General features: G+C 27.0%; 1 protein-coding gene across 4 annotated transcripts in view; it reads left to right on the forward strand.

Annotated features, from left to right (window-relative positions):
• Window positions 1-17,361, forward strand: part of LOC109595270 (neuroglobin-1) — a 58,225-nt gene that overhangs the window by 13,810 nt on the left and 27,054 nt on the right. For all 4 annotated transcript variants that reach the window (XM_049969495.1, XM_020010586.2, XM_020010589.2 and 1 more), the window contains exon 2: window positions 5,769-6,140. In XM_049969495.1, the coding sequence (XP_049825452.1) occupies window positions 5,947-6,140 (194 nt within the window). In that variant the 5' untranslated portion in view covers window positions 5,769-5,946. The remainder of the gene's footprint in view (window positions 1-5,768; window positions 6,141-17,361) is intronic.

A 17,361-nucleotide genomic window follows, 5' to 3' on the forward strand; every position in this document is an offset into this window, starting at 1 on the left:
AAAACATGTTTAATAATGTGAAAATAATGTTTCAAGTAAATTTAACACTTCTCTTAATGTATTTACATAATCTTCCATCAAATGTACTTTTAATGATTCCACCAAAATATTCATTCAACAATCGCTGCATATTTTATTAAAATCTTTTAAAATGCAGTGAAAATGAAAACAAACAAGTACCAAAATTTTTTCCAAATGCACATCTATAAATAAAAATGAAGTCTACATGTAAAATGTTTCGCATGTCGATGATTTTAATAAAGTTTGATGCAACTTACAACATCTAAATAAAACTCATGAGTTTCTGAAAGTCATGGAACTATAAATAAGTATAAAAATAAAATAGAGTATACAGTATATAGTGTAGAGTATACTGTATAAAGTGTACGTATTACAATATACAGTAAACATTAAATATTTCTAAAAAATAACCAAAATACATTAAAATAAGACCTTAAACGCATAAATAATTAAAAAATGAAACTCAAATGAAAAACATTTTCAGTGGCGATAATTTTAAAACTGTAGAACGTAAGTTTGTTTTTATTTATGACGTCTAAATAAAGCTAATGTTAACTTAATAACGCACTCGAGTTCCTGAAAGTCAAGGAAATATAAATTATGATTAAAATGTTTATGTGAAAATGCACATGTGGGTCGTGTACCGCTTACACAAGAAAAGTTTTCACTATTTCCTAGATTAAATAATGTCTGATGTTTCCAAGTAAAATATCCAACGTTCGCGAGATAATATCTTTCGTATTGTCTTCAACAAAGTCCTCTCATTCGTCATGCGAACATTTCAATTTATAACGCAACATTACACTTTATACTTCCGAATTTATTTTTGACAGTGAACTGAACAGTAACTAAGCTGAAGAAAAATAGACAGAGATACTTCAAACTAAGCCCTTAATTTATTGTATTACTTTTTAATTTGAATTTTTAATTTAAAATATTTGGTTTAAAATTACTACGTTTACACGAAATTATTGCTTAACAATTCAATTTACTTAATACATAGTCAAGCTTAAACCAACATTTTTTAAACGTCGGAGCAAGGAAAAGAGAAGATAAATAGACCGTAATAAATAGAGTTTTAAATGAAAAGTTCACCCCAGTTTCAATCTAATCGATTTTATTAAGACTTTACGTTTTTTATTTAATTTAAAATGAATCGAGTACACAAAAACTATGTGAATAAAAGACATTTACAAAATTATATTGAAATAATAAATTGTTTTCAATGAATATTTATAAAATTCTCATATTTATTTAATTTATAATAAGTACTCTCACACTAACTATTTGTTTACAAATTATCATTGAGATGAATAAAATCAACTGAAACGAAAATTTTGATTGGTTTCAATATCAAACTAAATATTTATATTTAGAATATATTTAAAATTTTATATTAAATTGTATGTATCTGAATAATTATTGAGTCTTCTTTTCTTTTAACAAAATTAAATAAAAAAAGCTATAACTAATTTTATGAAGTTACTATAAAATGGTACAACAAATGTGTTATCAAAATAAATTCTAATAAACAATATAATTTTATACATAATAAGAGTAAAACAAAATTTCATTAGTCACAGAACTTTTAAACCAATAAAAATAAACCTTTTCATTTTCCAATTAGAACTTTGACGGTACCCCTTGCTCTAGGGACAAATTCTACCCTTCTTGGCAAAATCCTCAAAATGAGAATGGAAATAATAATTTTACATGGAAATGGAAAGTTGTTTTATATCTAATAGGTATAAAAATAAAGAAGAAATTAACGCACCACCTATAATTTTGTAAATAAATTTTCCTATTTAAATAAGTACATTGTTTGTATTACCCCATTTCAACTTCAAATTTTTTTTATAAACATCTAATTTTGTTCATTTTAAATATTTTTAGAAAAACAATATTTTTAAATAAAAATGAAAAGAGATATTATTATTTTTCCCGTTTTCAGAAAATACTAATAATAATCTATTATTATCGGTGTAATTTCTTGGAACAGTGTATAATATAAATAAAATAAATTAAAATACTGATGTCTAGTGTTGTAAATATTGAAATAATATTACTGATCAAAATAAATCACGTTGAAAATATGTTTAAATCTAGTTAATATAGGAAAAATATTTATTGACATGATTGAACTTAAAATCAATTGAAACGAATCATTTAATTGAGGGTTAATTATTATTAATTTAATGAAATTGCTTTAAAATGGTAAACTGTTAATTCAATTACTTCACTCAATTTACACATTTATAATACCATAATAATATTATAAAATATTTCTGCTGTTATTTATTACCAACACTGTAAAATACATTCACACCAACTATTTATAACATTACAACAAATAGAGAGTTGCTGAAATAAATATTACAAGTTTAATTATTGAATTGTAACCGAATAATCTAAAACAAACTGAAATTAATTTAAACAGATATAATGATGATTACTTTGACTAAACGGTTTTACTTTAAACAAATCACATTTTTTCGTGCTCTCGTAAATATTAAGGAAAAAAAATGTTTGTAATAAATTGCACATGTGGGTCATGTACTGTTTACATAAATGCGTGAATTTTGCAATTTCCTTTACAAAATTATGTGTAATATTCCCAAGTAAACCATTCAGCCTTTACGCCCATACATTCATCTAAGCTGTCCCCTGTGCCTTAAGTGAACATCTCAATTTAAGAAGGTGTACTTATCTAGGGCGAATCCGAACCGTCCTTAAATTTACAAAGGAGAAGATAACAATAATAAACTGGATTTATAAAAGGGAACAACGCACATATCGATTTTGTTTTACACAAAAATAAACTGTGGTTGTTGTTGCAATGTTCCAATAGTCAGCAAAGATGTGTTGATATAACGATGTTACGTTTTATCGATTAAAGCTTGACGTGATTCAATGTGCATTTAATAAAATATCTTAAATGACTAATTATCCGAATTCAATTAGTAATTATATGTGGGCATGTCACGTAACACAATTAAATCTGTTGTAATGTTTCCGACTATTCTCTTTTATTTTGTCATGTGATGCATACAGTATTTGCATATAAATTTTCTAAATGATTTTGGCTATTTCCTGGACATGTTTTTACAATGTCATACCCAAATGGTCACAGTTAATAATAAATTGTAAATTATGTACAATATATATTGTATTTTAAACAAAATGCTTGAACATATAATTGATTATTTTAATAATGTAAATTAATGCACCAATAATTTATCAAAAGGATTAGGGTAATGGGTACATTTAATATTGAATAGTTAGAGAAACAGATTAAATTTAAAACATGAATTTGTTCAAAAAACAAATACGTGACATTAAATTTACTAAATGGAATAGAATTATATATTCCTCAATATTATGTTTAAAAGTTTTTACTTTTATTTAAAAATTTGACTTTTTTATTATAAATAATAAGGAAAATTTATTAACGTAAATAAAATAATAAAATTTGCTAAATTTTTACTTTGCCATTATACGTGCACTATTTCACTTCTAATGACGATTAATGTGACTTTAAGACCAATAAAATTGACTTTTATGATCATTAAAATTGCATATCTCTAGATTCAACGAATTACTGAAGATAAATTATAATTTTCTGACTTTAAATCAACTATATGACCCTTAAATTGTGGTTTGCATTATTACAGAAATAAAATCTATACATGATAATAATAATATAGTAGTTAAAATTTTGAGTACTACGAATGTGTTTTTTATTTAGTGTTGTAAAATATACAGAGTGTCCCAGAATAAGCGTACAATCTTCTGGATTCAGATTGAATACACAAAAATAATAGGACAAGTTTCTATAAATTGTTATAAATAAGAGATATAATTATAGAAACTTGTCCTATTATTTTTGGGTATTGGCCACATATTCTGGAACATCTTGTGTAAGTAATTTTAAAACGATTTGAGTTATATAAAAAACTTCTAAGCGTACATTTCTTATTATTTAAACGTATGCAGTAAAATACGCTCATTAAATATTTATCCACAACAATACCAATCAATGTTTGTCAACATTATATTTACATATATGTCTGTTATTAGCAACATGCAAATTTTAATACAATAGCCAAGCAGACAACTTAAAAACATGTTATAGAAGCACGAGAGTACCTAATTGAATAATTGAGGGTTAATTAATTTGTTAGTTAGTGGGTATCGGTTGAATTTTGTTCAATTAATGGCAATTGATTAATTTAATTCAGTTCAAAGTAAGTAACTTGCACAAAAAATACTATTTATAACTTTTATATGTTTAAATAAATAGTAATTAAGTGTTGTATTTTGAAAAAAAACTTACTAAATTGCTTAGGTTGAGGTCTTCTGAAAATTTTGTAATGTAAATTACAAATTAATAATTTGAAACAAAAAACTCAGCGGAAATTAAAGTTTATTTCTAATATTCAGTCAATTTATAGTTAATGCACAAGTTATTAGAATTTCAATCACGATCATCTGAGAAAGGCATTACTTCGATGTAAACCTAATTTATTTTTTTATTAACTATTTTTTGAAATAAGTAATTAAGAAAACTAATTCATTTTATTTTGTGTATAATTTATTATTATATTTTTTCATTATGTAGTAAAAACGAACAAATAAATAAACATTTTTTATTGTTGAATTGAGAGCATTACATTAAATTGAAAAATAAAAATAAGTAGTACAGATCATTGATTTTATCAAGCTTCCTACAAAACAATTTAAGGCACGAACATTTTACCTTATATGCAAATCTCAAAGGAAGTTAAATTTTTGAATTTTTATTAAAGTAGATTCAATTTATTGTGTGGATATAGCTGCACCATAAGGAGAATTAAGCTTATTTAAGATTGAAATATTATTTTCTAGTAAATTTTAATATTAAAGATTTGATCCATTTTTATAATAAATTTAATTAGTTACTAACTAATTGGAAATATTAAAATTTTTATTATTATTAAATAAATAATTTTTAAAATTTTAAAAATACATCTGACATCTGAAGAAATCTTTGTTATTTAAGTAACATTAACACTTTTTCCAATAAATGTATATGATCAGTACTGTATATATTAAATTCCATTAATAACAACTTAATTAGTAACTATTGTTGAATTACAAAAACTAATTGTAAATATTAAAATATTTAAATAGTTTTTAAAATTTTAAAATGTTTATGACAATTTTAAGATTTTATCCTTTTAATATCAATTTTCCATTTAATTTAATTAGTATATGTATAAATTAATAGTTCTTTAAAAAAATATATGATAATATATTACATTCCATGAATTAGAAGTTTTCATTTTTAAATTAATCTCAAATGAACTTTTTTATAAACCTGAAAACATTGAAAATCACATATGAAATATTTAATAACCTTTGGAAAACCAACTCAAATATTGTACTATTTGATCAGTTGTTTGAAAATGTGTTTCACATAAACGAGTTCAACCTCATAGTTTTGTTTTAATAAACGATCAAAAACTAAGCGTACCGCAAACAGAAATTGCCAATAACAAGAAAGCAAACGAATTGTATTTGTTTGGTTTTATTGCACATCTGTACGAGATTAAAATTCAATTAAAACCGGTATAATTAGCCATGCTGGATATTAATGAAAGACTCTTTAATTTGTGCAACTCACACGGGAATATTTTATTACATTTTTAATATTGAATGTATATTTTGAAGTTTCAAAATGTAGCAAACAAAATTAATTTCTGTTTCAGAAACCACCCCATACTGCTGTCTAGATGCTTTTTACCAATCACACTCAACCAGTGACGGTTCCCCAATCGTAAATGCCAAACTAATCGAAAAGCAGTGCGTTTAAAATCGAGTTCGGTCCAACCGGAGCTGTTGTGAACGTGGTGCGTGCGTCAGCGAAACAACAAATAAAATAATAAGATGGGCTGTGAATTGGGCAAACTGGCTTCGGGACGGACGCATCCGGGCTCGAACCGGGCGCTGAACGATCCGGCGCCGCCGGCCAAAGTCGATCCCCGGCTGCCGCTCACCGCCAAACAGAAGTACAACATGCTCGCCTCCTGGAAAGGGATCAGCAGGGCGATGGAACCGACTGGGGTTAACATGTTCTTAAGGTAAGAGGATTCAAATTAATTACGCGAATTCCGTCTTCACATCCGGAAGGGTGATAAGTATAAATTCTTATTTGATGACTTGTTTTAAGACATTCATACTAAAAATGAACAGCATTTTTTTTATTAAATTTGAATTTTATATTAAAGAAATATAAGTATAAAATATTTTAAATCAGGGTGTGATATATTTAAAATCGCATTAAATTAAATAATTTTATAGAATTTACTTAAAAAAAACATAATTATAAATCTTAACTCTATTTTTAATAATAAAAAAATTGTGAATTTTAAAAATGTTCAAAATTAAATGAAATAATAACAAATAAAAAAGCAGGAGATAACAGAGTAAGAAAAACACACAAAAACAAAATTTTAATAGAAAATTATTACAAAAAAAAGTAAATGTTAACTTCAAGGGAATAAAATTAAAATAATTGACAGAAGAAGGCAAAAATGAATAGAATTATATAAAGAATTTGTAAAAATAAACTAAGAGAATTTATTATAAATTCTGAAGTAAACGAAAATAAATGCAAATTTTTAATAGTGAAACTGTGGGCTAAATAAATATAAAATTAAAATAACAATGTCTTGAAATGAAATTGAAAAAAGAAGAAATGAGTTTAAATAAAAATATAAAAAAAAATAAAACATTCTATATTCTATGTCCTACGTTCTACCTTATATATTCTACCAAAACTTTAAAAAATTTAAATAAGATATGAATTTCAAACTCTTTTCGCCCTTTGAAGCAATAATTCACTTTTTTAAGTTTATTTTTAAAACTAATATTTTTTTAATTAATTTAAATTCTAAAAAACTATAACTAACTTAATGAGCTAAAATGTTTTATAAATTTTGTAAATATGCAGAAGTTTTTTATAGTAATTTTGAATAATATAAAAGTTGTTTAATTCACAAAAAGATAAAAAGGGATATTCTTACTATTTTATGTAAAAAGCACAATTATTGTCGAAACTTCAAAGGAAATATTTGACTCTTTATAACTTTATTTGCTTTGACTGTTAGCCTTTTTTACTTTTTTTTTTAATTTAACATTTTAATCATCTACTTTTATATAATAATTACTTTTAGTATGCCTTTTATAATCATATACTTTAACGTTTCTAAATTAACAGAAGTATTAACTTCTCATTTCAATTTGTGAGAAGCTCCAAGTAATTTCAACTTCCACTTTAAATAGATGCACTTGCTTTATAATGACTCGTTACAATAAGTTCTTGTCGCGCAAAAGTATATTTATTTTTAATTTGTCACATTTCCATTATAACTTAAACGGATGCACACAATTTATATTAATGAATGGCGCATCTCCGACGCCGCGGAAGATTTCACAGGAACGGTACTCTAACTTCTGTTTATGTAAATTTTAATGCCTCTACACAATTACACTAAATGCACCGGCATCCCCGATTAATCTCCATCAACACCCACACAGATACTAACACACCATTTAACCGACTCCCTCTCTCTCTCACTTACACACTATTTTTATCCCAATTATTGTCCTGACGATCTATAAATTTCCCGACGAATCGATAAATGCTTCAAACGGTTTGGTTTGCTTAATCCTTGTTTATAAAATGGCACGACGGATATATATGGTACTAGGTGGTGAATCATTTCATATGAGATACTGTTTCACGTGTTATTAATGGTGGGTCAGACATAAGAATGGATGGAGTCTAATAGATTATAGTGGATTTCTGTTCATAATCACAGGGATGAGAATAGGATAATTTGAACAGACTGTTATCAAAGGAAAGGGTATTAATTACTGTGTCAAGTGGTGGTGGGTTCACAGTCGCGTGTAAATCAAGTTATCCTATTATGTTTAAATAATGTATCGTCAGAGTAAACATGATATACAGTGCGTCTGCCGGATTTATCAATGGAGTAAAATAGTTGAGAGAGTCTAATTAAGCAGATTTTAATTAGCCATATTCAATGGGAGTTAAGCCTAGTTAATTTTATTTCATTTTCTGCATATGGTCTATCAAAAGGGAATCCAATTCCACAAAGTGTTTGGATGTTATATATAATTTAACATTAACAGTTGAAAATGTTATTTGTTATCATAGCAACAAACGTAAAATATATAATTACAGCAACATACAATAAATATTACCCATGGAAATGTTGTTACCGCACTTTAACTTTAGTTTGACAGCCTACATTTAAGTTAAAACAGTCCTCAAAAATTAATTTTCTTCCATCGTACACAATGACAAACTTTGGTATTCCATCAACGTGTCGTACGTCACTGAATTCCTCCCCTTTTCCCTATTTTTCCCGTGAGTCTCACGTCAGCTGCGTAATAGATCAATGTGACAGACGCATTAATATCTCAATATGTTTACCTTTTTTATAATTGAGCACCTTCGTGTTCACCGAAAATAGTCGGAATCGATAATTTCTGGTCCTGAAATAACACGAAAGGTGCGGTTTTTCCAATTACACCCGGCTGTTTGCACACATAAACGCATTCGAGTACGATGGAATGCTTGGTTGTAAGGGATTAGAGGGTTGCTACTCACTTTTGTTATTGGAGCGTGAAATTACTTTATTAAATGGTTTTTTTAATTATGCAAATTATTTTCACTTTATGATGGAAATTTAAAGTGCCACACTACTTTTATCCATTCACTGTTCACGTTTCATTATTATGTTAAATATTAACTCGTGTATTTTTTTATATTTAAGTGTGATCTTGTTATTAATAACAATACCTTATTAATCAATTCGATTTATGGTGAATGCGCAATTATCTTAATAAAAGATTTATAACATAATGAAGAATGAAATGTAACTTAATAAAAATTAGTACAATTTTATTTATATAAGAATTTAAACTAATTTTAATAACACATAATATTCTAGTTTTAGTATCTAATTTAGTTTAATAACAATATCTTAAACAATTTAAAATTTAAGCCACACACAAATAAAATGATTTTAAAGTATTTTAACGTCATTATTTTGTTAATAAAAATAATAATGATACTTTGATTCTTAAAAAATATTATATAAATTAAATATTTAAAAATGGAACAATATTTTAAAGATACAGATGTATTGGGATTCAAATGTGAATGAATATCTTCTAAATGGTTAGACTAATCGATTAACCACAAGTCACCTTTGATGTAGAGCATTTAATTTCCTACATTTTATATCTAAATTTACATGTCTGCGACTTATAAAATTTAAGATTAACAAATTTTTTGTTAAATTCTTAAAACTTTGATCTCCGATATCTTCTAGGCGGTAAGATTATGAGATTCCTTTTTTGTAGAGCGTTCAATTTCCTACAAATGTAAATTGAAATTTTCTATACGATCAAGTAATGACGAGAAAAATATTCAAAACTGAAATGGGAAGGACCTTCTTATTAAAAGTAAGAGCTCATCTTGGAACGCATTTTTTAAAGGTGTATAGGAAACAAATTTTTTTTGTGTCGGAAGTTGAAACATAAAAATAGTCAGTTTTTTGGCCCACCCTAATATATATCCATTTACCTAAAAAAAGAGATCAAGGTAATAAAAAAATATTTTTTATTTGTGTAAAAACAAATAAATTTAATTTTTTTTTAATAGAAATTATTTATATTTTCTTCAATAATACAAGACTTAATTTGATTATTTATATTAATAGTTTTTTTTTAAGAAAAAAGATATTACAACTTTTACAAAAAATAAATATTGTTTACTAATTAATTAAAAAAAAATAGAACACGTATTAAAATTTAAAATCAAATATTTAAAGCAATAACAATATTTACTAGAATAAATACAATCGTGAGTATGTAGTACGAGCGCAACTTTAAAAAGTATGAAAGGAACATAAAACATCCATACAAAAAGTGATCATTGAGAGCAGAGCCCTGAATTACGACGGGCCTATTCGATGTCACCGTGGAAATGGGAAATATTCACAGGTAATTTGATGCAGCCTTCTCGAATTGCAATCCACTTATGGAGTCGTGCCTTTAGGAAATATGGGAATGGAGATGATGCTACATAAATCATCTATTTGGAAACATCCGAAATGGATCGATACGGCGAAAGGGGCCTTAGACCTTCTCCCCTTCTATTCCAGTGTGTGTATTTGAGCGGTTGAACTGACCTAAATATTCCGACGATTTTACTACGCGTTCTAATAAATCCTTTCGGCTTTTGTCGCTCGTGCGAAATGAAATGCGGCATCGAAAATATTGTTGGAAGTCGGATTATGTCTTTTCGGATTCGTGTTGGTGGACAATAGAATTTTTGCCATTTGGTTAGGCTGAATTGATCATCTGTTGTATGACGTGTGATTTAAAAGTGTAAATGTTTTAAGAGATGATTGATTGGGAAAATGGAAGGTTTGGAACTCCAATCGTTTTGAATAATGTACCCAATTCAAATGTGAACCATTTGATATTCGTAAATTGATTTATTGGTATATTATTCAAAATGGAAGTTTTTACACACCAGCAAACGAATTTATAAATCAAAGTTTGCAAGATAAACATCATTTTAAATAGGAAATGTCAAATTCTCTGAAAAAATATGCAGGGAAAAGTTAATACATATCAAAATTTATACTACATATTTTTTAATTCTTTCTTTCCTCAAAATAAAATCTTTTATTAATTGTTTGAAGTTATTTAAATTAAATTAATAAATTATTATATTATTTTTAATAACAGGAAAAGTTTTATTTTAATATTTTAACATTTAATATTTTTGAGTTTACACTCAATTAATAGAGTGCTAAAAATTATTTCTTTTAACTTTTTAGTATAAGCACTTACTTAATTTATTTTATTAACTTTTTAATATTTTTATTGAGGGTACTAATTTTTAGTAATTAACGAATAAATTTTTGTAAATTAGTTTCTGTAAACAACAGATTTTAAATTTATACTTGTTTTTACCTTAAACAGCATTAAATTAGTTTTTAAATATCCTTTTTATATATTTGCTAAAATTTATTGTTGTTGTCATTTTTATAAATGCAGTAAAATTACTTTCAATTAATCAATTATTTTTTTACTAAGTGAAATGTTAACTTGAAATAATCAACTAATTTATATTTTGAAAAATAAACCAGCATAGCAAGGCTCATGGAAATCCTCTAATTTTAATAATTTAACAGATTTAGTACCAAAAAAATGTTGAAGTAATCAAAGAATATTAAAGAAAAATCAATTTAATAAAACTTTAAACAATACACATGAAAGGAAAAGTAAAAAAAACGCAATCTGTAATCTATAATAATTTATTTTATTAATTTTTCCCATTGCCAATTGTTTATTATTAACATAAATATTTTTATTTTATATTATATATTGTAAATATATATTTTATATATTGATATTTATTTATCAACATAATCTAATATTTACATAATCTTATCACATCGCTCACATCAATATTAAATAATATAATTTTCGATAGGCTAATCAAATAATAATAACAAATTTTTCGGACAAATTTTAATCTGAAATTACAATAAAAAACAGTCAAATTAAATTTTATTCAAGTTTGAAACTTTAAAGCTTTCACATTCTCTCAAAGAATATTAAATACGCACGTAAGTACATCTTTCATCCCTGTAATCTCCTTGAGTGACTTCAGGACAAAATTAGTTCGTAACAAAACCGAATACCCGGCGCATCATCAATTTACGGTCGCCTCCAATGGTGACAGCCCGCGGTTGATTTAATGATCTGTCAATCTGACAAATTGTCGACTTCTCGACCGCAACACAGAAAGACGATAGATTTAACTGTGAATACTGGAAGCTGAAACACCCACGTGCACGTGAATATTGATGGAATTCTGTATGATCTGTATCATAAGAAGGAAAAAATTGATTTGGAGACAAGGATGTTGATTGCATATAACGACGTAACATGAAACTCTAATTATAATTAATCTTTATGAGATGTGATATCGTAAACACAAACACAATAACAAAAGTTAATTAGTTTCCATTCAGAATAAAATGATATTTCGCAGACGAAACAGGAACACAACAAACAAATTATATTTAATTAATACTTAGCTGTTAGGTATACTCTTAGAAGTGTAAAGAAGTTGAATAAGATGGAATTGTCTTTACGCTTACTTGTCCTTCAATTATTGATAACTGTTAATTAAAGCCGTTAAAGTTTGTATATATTTGTGTGCAGTGAATGTTGCATTTCCAAAAGTTAAACAACACACATCGAAATTTGCAATTGTTCCATATTATAGTTACATTATAGTTAATAAATTTTGGAACTGTATTTGACGTGGTAACTAAATTGAATGTTTCAATGGGAACAAAATTAAACAAAACAAACATTATTATAAAATGTACGTTTAGACTAAAAGAATGGATTTTCATAATAGGCAAATAATTTAATATATAATCATAGGAAGATTTAAATCAGCTAATAGAAACTTGAATTGCATTCAAAACATAGACGGATCAAAATTGGCATTGCAATTAATTACAAAAGTCATTAATTTGCATTAAAATACCTGAACTAAAGGGAAACAGTTTAATCTCGTTCTCATGAAACCCGGAATTTGAATAATCTCTTTTGAAGTTTGTGTCGTCACTCAGCCGCAGGATTTTCAAAATTACGCAAATAAAGTTATACAATTAAAACTACTAGGATTTATTACTGGCGCTGAAACAAGGACGTATTAAAATTAGCGTTGGGGTCCTTGTTATTACCAACATCGTTTTGAGATTCGTCCTGTCAAATCCTCTTAATTACAAAACTCATTAATTTGCATAAAAATACCTGCACAAAAGCGAAACTGTTTAATCTCGTGGAACCCTTCCTGATACAATAAACTGGGCAACGGAAAATTGAGGTCCTTTCTTGGGGTCCTAAAGGTTTTCTCGTGGACAATTACGTAATATCCTGCGAATGTGAATTTCAAATTCAATTCGAGAATGCCAAGGAATCCTGAAAATAGATCCCGAGTGAATTTATAGGGTCAACAGCTTTCGCAAGGTATTATGTGTTAATTTCCTAAGTTTTAAGACCCTGCAAATGTACTTAGGGATGTATTTGTACACGGGATATTATCAATTTTACAAAATGATTAAAAAGTAACGTGTTTTATCTCAGCTTTACATTAAAGTGAAAAAGTTTGCTAATTTAATCATTCATTTTATTATTTTATTGTTGCGTCAAAGGCCATTTTACATAATTCCGGGCATAACAATTATTTTTTTCCTTGCAGAGGTTTACAGATTTTGAGATATTTCACAACAGAAACTCAACCTTATTTACATAATATGAAGATTTTAGTGAAGAAGCTCACCTTGCTCATCATTTTCAGATTCTTAATTAGGAGGAAAGTAATTTTTACATAATTATCAGCTCTCTTGTCTTCAAAAAAATCAAAGATTACAGTCCTAAATGACAAGATTTTCTTTCATTATTTAATTTCAGCAGAAGTCGTTATCCTTCTGCACCACATTATGAATTTGAGAGTCATCAAACAAATGTTTTTTAATATTTTAGAAGGAAGGTTTCAGTATGTAGACGATCAGATATCGAAGTGCAGGGCTATATTCAGTTTTTGTTACTACAAAAACCAAAATTTATATGGAAAGTGTTTAACATAACTTTACTTGCTTGAATGAAATCTGGAGCACTTATGTTTGATCTCTTTTTTAGTGACCAAATTGTACGTATATAATCTCTGATCTTATTTATAGAAAGGAGTATTTGATAAAACTACCTTGAAATTCTGTAAAAATTTCTTGAAAATGCAAAATATAAGAAGTTTGTGGTCTAGTGAATGTGATCCTAAGTCACATTTTTATTAGAAATTCTGGTTTTCCTTGAAGTTCTGTGGTCAAACGAATCCTCATCCAAAACCATCTTCTCACTTCTTGAACTAATTTCAGCTGGTATTTAAAGATCATAAAATAAAATGTTGCTATATTTTTTTTTTTTAAAAAAATAATAAAAAAATATATTCTTAAAGCCATAGTAGCACTAACAACATAGTAATTTTAAAAATAGTGAACTCTCAATTGTCATAAGATTGTCAATTTTCTAGTTTATCATTTGCAGCTCAGTAAATTGGGAGAATAGTAATGAGAATAAATGTATTCTTAACACCAAAATGTTTGTAAGAGTCGATTAATTAAAATATTGATAATTGTCAAAAATAAATCAAAATATTATTTATTATTTATTTTAATGTATTAATTAATACATTCATTAATACATTTGAATTAACTCTTTTCATTATGGGAATTTTATTTACGATATTCATTATACAATATCAATTTAATATATTTAATGCAATAATAAACAAATAAATAATGAATATCAATTGTTATGAATCCATTTAAAATATTAAAACCATGTAAACATTGCTATTTAATTTAATTTTCATTGAGGATCCCGTTGGATTTCAGTAATAAAATCGGGAATCCTTTCGTACTTCAAAATTAACTTAACGAATCCGTGCAACTTCACGAAAGATATGAAAAAACCCTCAACGCCTACAAAATAAAAAAGAGAGTCAGCGAGTGACCTAAAACAGACATAATTTATTTAGTCTGACATTTAGGCCCGTTCAACGAATTTCTGCCAATTTATTCCATCGTTAAGCGTGTGTAACGCCGTTCAAACAGGAAAAACGGATCAATAGTCCTTCGTTGCGAATACGCGAATAAGACGTTACATTTTCCATGCGATCTTTCGAAATTCGACTCAAAAAGGGCTCCATTAACGCAAGGCCCACTAATTGTTTCGAAGCGTTTTAGTGCCGCTCTCTTATTTCATTTTTTTTTTTTTAACTGAGGCAGACAAAATTTAACGAAGTTATTCGAAGAACGAGCAATTAAAATTGAAACGGCAAGGTGGAACAATCAAGCTGAAAATGCTTCATTAGATTGTTACACAATAAAAAATAAAATATCTCGATAAAATTCATGAAAGGGAATGGAGGAACTTTCCTGGAAACTGTTTCGGAGATTTAAGTAAACGTCCAGCTTCCGGAACCAGTTTACGTGTTTTCTGGGGTGGTTCACGGAAACAATTACGTGGCAGAAGCTTCGTACGCGAATTTGAATTATGCCGTCCCGCGGCTCCGAAATTCTCCGAATACGTGTACGGAACTCGCGAGATTAATTTGCGTGGGGACTCCGGAAAATCACCGCCACAACATCGCGAACAAAAGGTTTTGCCGAAATTACGTTCCCCATACGTTTTAATTTGGCGGCGGCGCACGAATAATCGAAACACAGACGAGATGAACAAAACTTCCACGGATCCATTGTAGTTTTCCAAGAAGTATAACTTTTGAGATTTATCGCTGCAGACGGACATTTTATGGAAAAATTACGGTGGGAAAAACGGGGATATTTTGACATTTTACATAAATTACGTCGACACTTTTTTACATCATAAAATTGGTCGGCTTATTCCTAAATTTCGCACCACACATGGGTTAATACTTTTTATGGTGGGTTCTCTTGACTTTTCTGGGCGTAAACATATTTTACGTACCAATTTCAGTTTTCATTTATGTGATAGTCGTTAACTTGGATATGTTTATGACTTGTATTTTTCGTTTATATTTTAAACTTTTGCACTCAAGCGAAAATATGAACATCAAATACGTTATAAATTTTATATGATGTAAACCTTACTTTTTATTGAAAGATTGCTGAATAATTTAGCTTCATTTTATAAATATTTCCATCGTTTAGGAAAACTGAATTAGAACGTTAATTAGGTTGAGTTATTAACTTTTTACATTTGTTCTAAAGTCAACTTGTTAATAGTTCAAGGCGACCAAGGTCTATCTGAAGTTAGTTTAATTATACAATAAACTGGATTATTAATCAATTAGTATCATTTTAAGGGATTGTTTAAATTTTCTTAACAATTACTTCATCGAGAAACTAATAAAAATTTATCTATTAAATAATGCATTTAACGCTTCTTTAATAAAGCAATTTATGACTCCTATAAGTTGAGTAATATAGTCATTATTCAACTGATGTACAACGTTACTTATCTACTAGACTTTCAAACAGTTTTTTAAAAATAATTTAGAGTATATAGGTAAGTTATAAAGGAAACTGGTTCTGAGATTCGGAATAAAAAACTTGTATGAGACACAAAAACTATCCCCATTTCTGTTGTTATCATTCAATCTGACTCTTAAATAATATAAGTATTACTTAGTTAGAGTTTATTTGACAATGCTTATTTTATTTAATGCTTAATAATATGGACATTATATAATGGAAGTACAATTTTCCGATGTTCTGCCAAATTTAAATATATTTCTTAACATTTCGTTTTATATAATTTTTTACATAATTGAAAGGTTTCTAAAAAAATAAAAGTTCAAAAAGACTATTTATCTTCTTATAAATCATACAGAAAAAATATTTTTTAATAAATCAATACAAAAACCTTACATTTGAAATATCTAATAACTAATTGAGTAGTTTTTATTGTATATGTGTTAAATGCGAGGTAAATCACTGTCATGAAAGCTAGAATATACAAGGTGTTAAAAAAAGGCCACATACTTTCAAATAATTTAGTATTAGACTAATATTTCTGAATTAAGATATAAAGAAAAGCCTTAATGAATATGGGACTTCTGACTAGTTTCGGAAAACAAAGATTATTTCTTTTTACCACATCAAATTTTCTTATAATTTAGAGTGTCTAGTGGCAGGTATAATTTGATCCTCTTTCTGTTTCTGCCATGGCAAACTGGCATAAATATATATATATATATATATATATATATATTTATATTTAAAGTATTCATTAAATATTCGACATCCCCACATTGTGGAAAACTTATATAAAAGAAGTTAGAAGTTATAAAGAAAACTAGGCCTAAGATTCGGAATAAGAAACTTAATTCAAGCTAAACTCTTACAAAAATTAAATAACATAAGTGTTACTTAGAGTTTATTTCACAATGTTATTGTGACCAATATTTGTTAACATTACACAATGGAAGTAGAATTCTATTCTAATGATCTGTCTAATTTAGATACAATCCTTAAAACTTCATTTTGTATAAACTGTTCTTTACATAATTGAAAACAATAAAAACATAGAAAATCTACAAAACTACCACCAAGCTTCTTATAAGCCATATAAAAAAAATATTTTTAACAAATCAATAAAGGAATGTAGTATGACCCAAAATATAAAAAT

The sequence above is a fragment of the Aethina tumida genome, chromosome 7, assembly GCF_024364675.1.
Source record: "Aethina tumida isolate Nest 87 chromosome 7, icAetTumi1.1, whole genome shotgun sequence".
NCBI lineage: Eukaryota > Metazoa > Arthropoda > Insecta > Coleoptera > Nitidulidae > Aethina > Aethina tumida.